The sequence below is a fragment of the Nomascus leucogenys genome, chromosome 4 (genome assembly GCF_006542625.1).
Source record: "Nomascus leucogenys isolate Asia chromosome 4, Asia_NLE_v1, whole genome shotgun sequence".
Classification (NCBI taxonomy): Eukaryota; Metazoa; Chordata; class Mammalia; order Primates; family Hylobatidae; genus Nomascus; species Nomascus leucogenys.
In genome coordinates, this window is record NC_044384.1 from 104839350 (window position 1) to 104844284 (window position 4935).

A 4935-nucleotide genomic window follows, 5' to 3' on the forward strand; every position below is an offset into this window, starting at 1 on the left:
CTGAGTGCCTGGGAGGCGCCCGATGAGGTGGAGGGCCCTGAGTCCACCGAGAGCTGCGAAGAGAGAGAGGACTCGGTGAGTCAGGACTGCACGGCGCGGCCCCGCCCAGGCCCCGCCCCTCGGACGGCCGGGTGGCCCAGCCCCGCCCCCTTCGTCCCTCGCGGGCGCTCCAAGTTCCCGCCAGAACCCACGGCAGGCGTGGAAACCGCTGCGAGGCGGCGCCACGACGGAGGCTGAGGTCGCCGGCAGTATCCATGGCGTCCCAGGGCGGCAGCTCCCTGGGGCTCTTGGCCTGGTTCTTGCTTCTTCAGCCATGGCTCGAAGAGGCCTGGGCAGGCAGGGTGGGTGCGCAGGAAGGCGTAGCACCGCTCTTCCCCTCCGCTCTCCCCTCAGGGCCAGGCGGCCAGGACCCCGGAACGAGCGGATGGGAGCCGCCACCCGTAGGGGCTCCAGGATCCCCAGTGGCCCGCCAGTCCAGGGGGAACGCGGTGTCCCCCGCTTCGGTGTTACTTCCCTCAGGTGAGTCTGATTCTTACCAGGCTCTGGCAATCCCACACACACTATCATCAACGTGGACCAAAGGGACAGTAGCATTAAACGTCAGGTGACGCTTCTGGGCCATGCCCAGCCGCAGAGAACTGGCCTGGTTTGAGGGGGAGGGGACCTGCCCTAGAGGAGGAGGGGCTCAGGGGACACGATCTGTCCAGGGGCGGGGCGGCTCCCTGAGATCTGGGAGGACACAGCCATTTTCCGAAGAGCCTCAGGGGATGCAGGCATTGCTTTGAGGGTTCGGAGGTGCATTTGGCTCTGGTGAAGGTGCTGCAGCAGCGTTACTCTTAGTCCCTTCCTTTCATTGACCTGCCCCAGCCTGTGGCCAGCGGATTTCAAGGATAACTGGAGGATTGCCGGCCCCAGACTGGAAGTGGCCCTGGCAGGTGAGCCTGCAGACCAGCAACAGACACATTTGCGGAGGCTCCCTTATCGCCAGGCGCTGGGTGCTCACTGCCGCCCACTGCATCTCTGGGTGAGTGTTTGGGTCTCAGAGCTTGGGCCCTGATCAGGCTGTGGGACCTGGAGCCAGTCTGTCCCCATCCCTGAACTTCCTCTTCCTCATCTGTAAAAGGGGGTGACAGCCCCATAGTTTTTATCCAGTCTGGGTGAGACCCGAGGATTTGCATTTCTAACAAGTTTCTGGGTGCTGCTGCTGCCGCGGCTGATCTGGGGACCACCGGCTAAAGTGGTTAGGGGTCCTGGAAGGATGTGGTTTGGAGAGAGGGAGATAGCTGCTGGCTGGCATAGGAAGATGGTACCAGGCGGGAAGCACCTGGAAGGTGTGGAAGCAGAGTGTAGACCCTGGAGGATCTTCCTGCAGCCATCTGGAATACACAGTGAAGCTGGGAGACACAAATGTGCATCATCGCTCCAAAACAGCACTTGTGGTCCCAGTTCGTGACATCGTTATCCACCGATATTTTACGTCTCCTGCAATAATTGAAAATGACATTGCCCTTGCTCTGCTTGACTTCCCTGTGAATTACTCCACGCACATCCAGCCTGTGTGCCTCCCTGAACAGGCTTTCATGGTGCAAGCTGATACGAAGTGCTGGGTGACCGGACGGGGCAAAGTAAATGAAACAGGTGAGACTATGAAGCGAGACTATGAAGCAAGACTACAGCAGCCCCAGACCAGGGAAAATGTTGCTTGGTGCCCTGGGGTTGATCTACAAGCTAAAGGGAGGAACAGGGAGGCAGATTTTTTTAGTAGGTCAGGGAGGACGGTGCAGTAGATGCTGCCAGGGAATAATTTTAACAACTGGTCTATGAAATTCTTTTGGTTTGTCAGGACCTGGGGGTTTGGGTGCTAGGCATGGTGAGTTCTCTCTAGGGTGGATTTTACCTCTGGGAGTGATGAGCTAGCTGTCTGCCCTTTTAAGCTGTCCCTCCCTGGAAGTACCTGCCTTGGTACATAGGGAGCTTCCTGTGTGTGAGAAGAGGCCAGAGACCTTTCAGAGAGGTGTAGGGCCTCCTATCCTTGGGGAGAGGCTGGATTTGGTACCTTTGGGGCATTACCTGTCTGACAGTCTGTGATACTGCTCTAGAAAGTATAGATGCTTTACTGATGTACAGGATACTGTGTCACTATTAGTACCAGTATTCAGAGTGACAGATGCTTGGTTTTGGTTTCTCAGGGTGGTAACGCCTTGCCTTCCCTTTCCTGTCTATTCTTATTTCCCCTGTTTTGGTTTGGATCTTATGTCCTTGTCTCCCCATGTCAACATTGGGCCTCATGTCTTCCTTTGTCAAATGGGACAATATTCAATGCCTAAGAGGGTGTCTGTATGTGAACACATGGTATTGAGACCCAGAGTGGGTATGGGGCTCTCCTGTCCTGTCCCACTTATACACACCCACTCAGTTGTAAATTGTCTCTCTGTAGATTCTTCAGAAAAGATAGTAACTGAGCTTCAGGAGGCTGAGCTAAGCATTATGCTTCATGAGAAATGTAATGAGGTGCTCAAGGAAAAGATGAGAATGAGGAATGAATTGGTCAAGAAAGGGACCATCTGTGGCTATCATGACCAAGGGAAGGATGCCTGTCAGGTCAGTTCATGGGCCTCTTGCTGCCTCAGCATTGCAGTTGTCTCCTCAAAGTTTCCTCATCCCCAGCCAGTAGGGCCTGGGTTATCTCCTAGCCCCTCCACTTACCCTTATTCGTGGTAATGGGACGTGAGGACAAGCCACCAAGGCTCTCCTGGGCAGCCTACCTGATCCTTCAGGAGAGAGCAGCTGACACAGCCTGGAGTGGGAGGAGGGGTGAATCAGGCAGGTCCCACCAACAATACATGCTCCATGTTTTGAGCCCCTTCTGTGTGACAGGCAGTGTACTCAGATAAGCACTTGACTCATTATTGTCTCAGAGTAGGCACGATTTCATTAGGTATATTCTGTTTTTTGGAACACGCCTTTTTAGTGGGTACATGATTTTGGTTTATTGGAAATTGTCAATTCTCAGATCTCATATTGACAGATACCTAAGGCTAGGAGGGTCTTAGGGGTTCCTGGGGAAGCCCCCTGAGTGCCTAGCTCTGCAGTGCATTGCAGTGCAATTAGCCTGCTCTGATGTGGATCCTATTTCTTTCCTACAGTGACTGTCTTTCTTTTTCCAGGGAGATTCTGGGGGGCCCCTGGTCTGTGAATTAAATGGCACATGGGTCCAGGTGGGGATTGTGAGCTGGGGCGTTGGCTGCGGTCGCGAAGGATACCCTGGAGTTTACACAGAAGTTAGTTTCTACAAGAAATGGATTATTGATCACCTGAGACAAGCTTCCTGTTTGAATTCAACAGACTTCCTCATCCTAGTCCTGTGTCTGGTGATGCCCCTGGGCATCCTGGTGACCCCGTGATCAGACCCCATTCCACTCTTCTGCTGTTTCTGAGTCTCACACTTAGGTGTCTCCTCTGACCAACCTCCCACCGCTTCTCAATGCCTTTTCCGCAAATCCCAGTTGGAATCCACGGGCCCTCTGGAGATCCGTACGATAGAGCATGGCAGGGAGACTGGGGCCTGGAAAGTGCCCCTGCCTGGTGCTCTGATCACCTGCCTCAGCCATGCCTGCACCAGGGCTGTGCTGTGGCTGGTGGGAAGGAGGAAGTGAACCGATTCCAGCTAGAGGGCCAGCTGCCCTGTCAGCTGGGCCACGGTGACTCATCAATATCTGGAGGAACATCTATCAAAGAAGAGACATCATCAATGGTGAAGCAAGCGTTAGATGGTTCTGGTTTCAGGGCTCCCACCTGAGACCTTGTGAGAGCAGCCAGCTGGGTGATTGCTCAGAGAGAGTGAAGGAGGTGTTACCAGGTCCTTGCAGAGGTGTGAGGCCTGGGACTTCCACTCTGGCTTAGTTGTCTGGGGCTGGGAGAAGTTCCCCTGCAGCCCAGTGTGGATCCATCTGTGAGTGGACAGCCTCTGCCACACCAGCTCTCTTGGGGCAACCCATTCTTGCAACTCTTTTCTCAGTGCCCTAGTGGCCACTTTCAGGGACACTACAAATTGTATTGAGTCTGTTATGGGGTGTGGAGTTTTTGGAAATCAACTAAATAAATGTTTGGAGAGTCTCCTGTGTTTCTGAAGCTCTGCTCACTGGGGTGTGAGGTTGTATATAACATACTCTGTAAAGAATTGGCTTCCCATTTATTAGGAAGATATTCATGGTTTTTATTAAACTCTGGCAGAGCCAGGGATGAGGAGCTTGTCTGCCCTCATTTAAGTCTGACAGGTGGCTTTACCCAGTGGGTCCTGCTGCGTGTTTTTTGTTTGTTTGTTTGTTCGTTTTTTTTTTTTTTTTGCCATCAGCATCTCTGTAGCTGGGAGTGTGATACTTGAGTTTAACAAACCCTGTATCAGGAGTGGGGCATCAAGAGGGACAGAGACTGGGGTGTGGCACACTCAGACACCTTCTTGCTTCTCCTTGCTGCCCTATAACAAGTGTGCCTTGAGGAGACAAAATGGACTATGGGCTGGTCCTTGAGCCCAAAGAGCTGAGTACCCACAGGGAGGAGGGTGGGAAGGAAGAGCTCATTCTCTCTTTGTATGTGTATGTGTGTGTGTGTTTGTGTGTGCATGCAGGAGAGAGAGAGAGAGGAGAGAGAGAGAGGGGAGGGGGTAGAGAGGGAGAGAAGAGAGGGTGGGGGAGACAGAGAGAGAGAGAGAGAGAGAGAGAGAGAGAGAGAGAAAGAAAACCTGCTGCCTGAGGGAGCTGGGGCTCACTGAGTGAAAACACTCTGCTTTTCAAACTCTACATGCTTACAGCTAAACCCAGCAAGTCCTAGGTCATGACCTACGGAAATGCCCATGAAGAGGAGTTGGATGCCCAAGACTTGCCACATGTTTCTGTTACTTGCAGCTTTCTTTCAGAACAGACTGACTGACCTTTT

The 4935-nt window shown here is 53.3% G+C and overlaps 1 protein-coding gene across 1 annotated transcript; it reads left to right on the forward strand.

Moving 5' to 3' along the window:
• The first annotated feature begins 254 nt into the window (after positions 1-254).
• LOC115834713 (serine protease 44) lies at positions 255-4119 on the forward strand. The gene is made up of 5 exons (XM_030810178.1): positions 255-519; positions 868-1024; positions 1373-1638; positions 2447-2601; positions 3168-4119. The coding sequence occupies exons 1-5, from the start codon at positions 255-257 to the stop codon at positions 3402-3404; spliced, it is 1080 nt and encodes a 359-aa protein (XP_030666038.1). The 3' UTR covers positions 3405-4119.
• Positions 4120-4935: the final 816 nt, after the last annotated feature.

Excerpts from the sequence above, each read along its gene's own strand:
- LOC115834713 (XM_030810178.1), top strand. The coding sequence starts at position 255 with ATGGCGTCCCAGGGCGGCAGCTCCCTGGGGCTCTTGGCCTGGTTCTTG. Across the intron at positions 1,639-2,446 it reads GGGCAAAGTAAATGAAACAG|AAAAGATAGTAACTGAGCTT; the intron begins GTGAGACTATGA and ends TAGATTCTTCAG. Across the intron at positions 2,602-3,167 it reads AAGGGAAGGATGCCTGTCAG|GGAGATTCTGGGGGGCCCCT; the intron begins GTCAGTTCATGG and ends TTCTTTTTCCAG.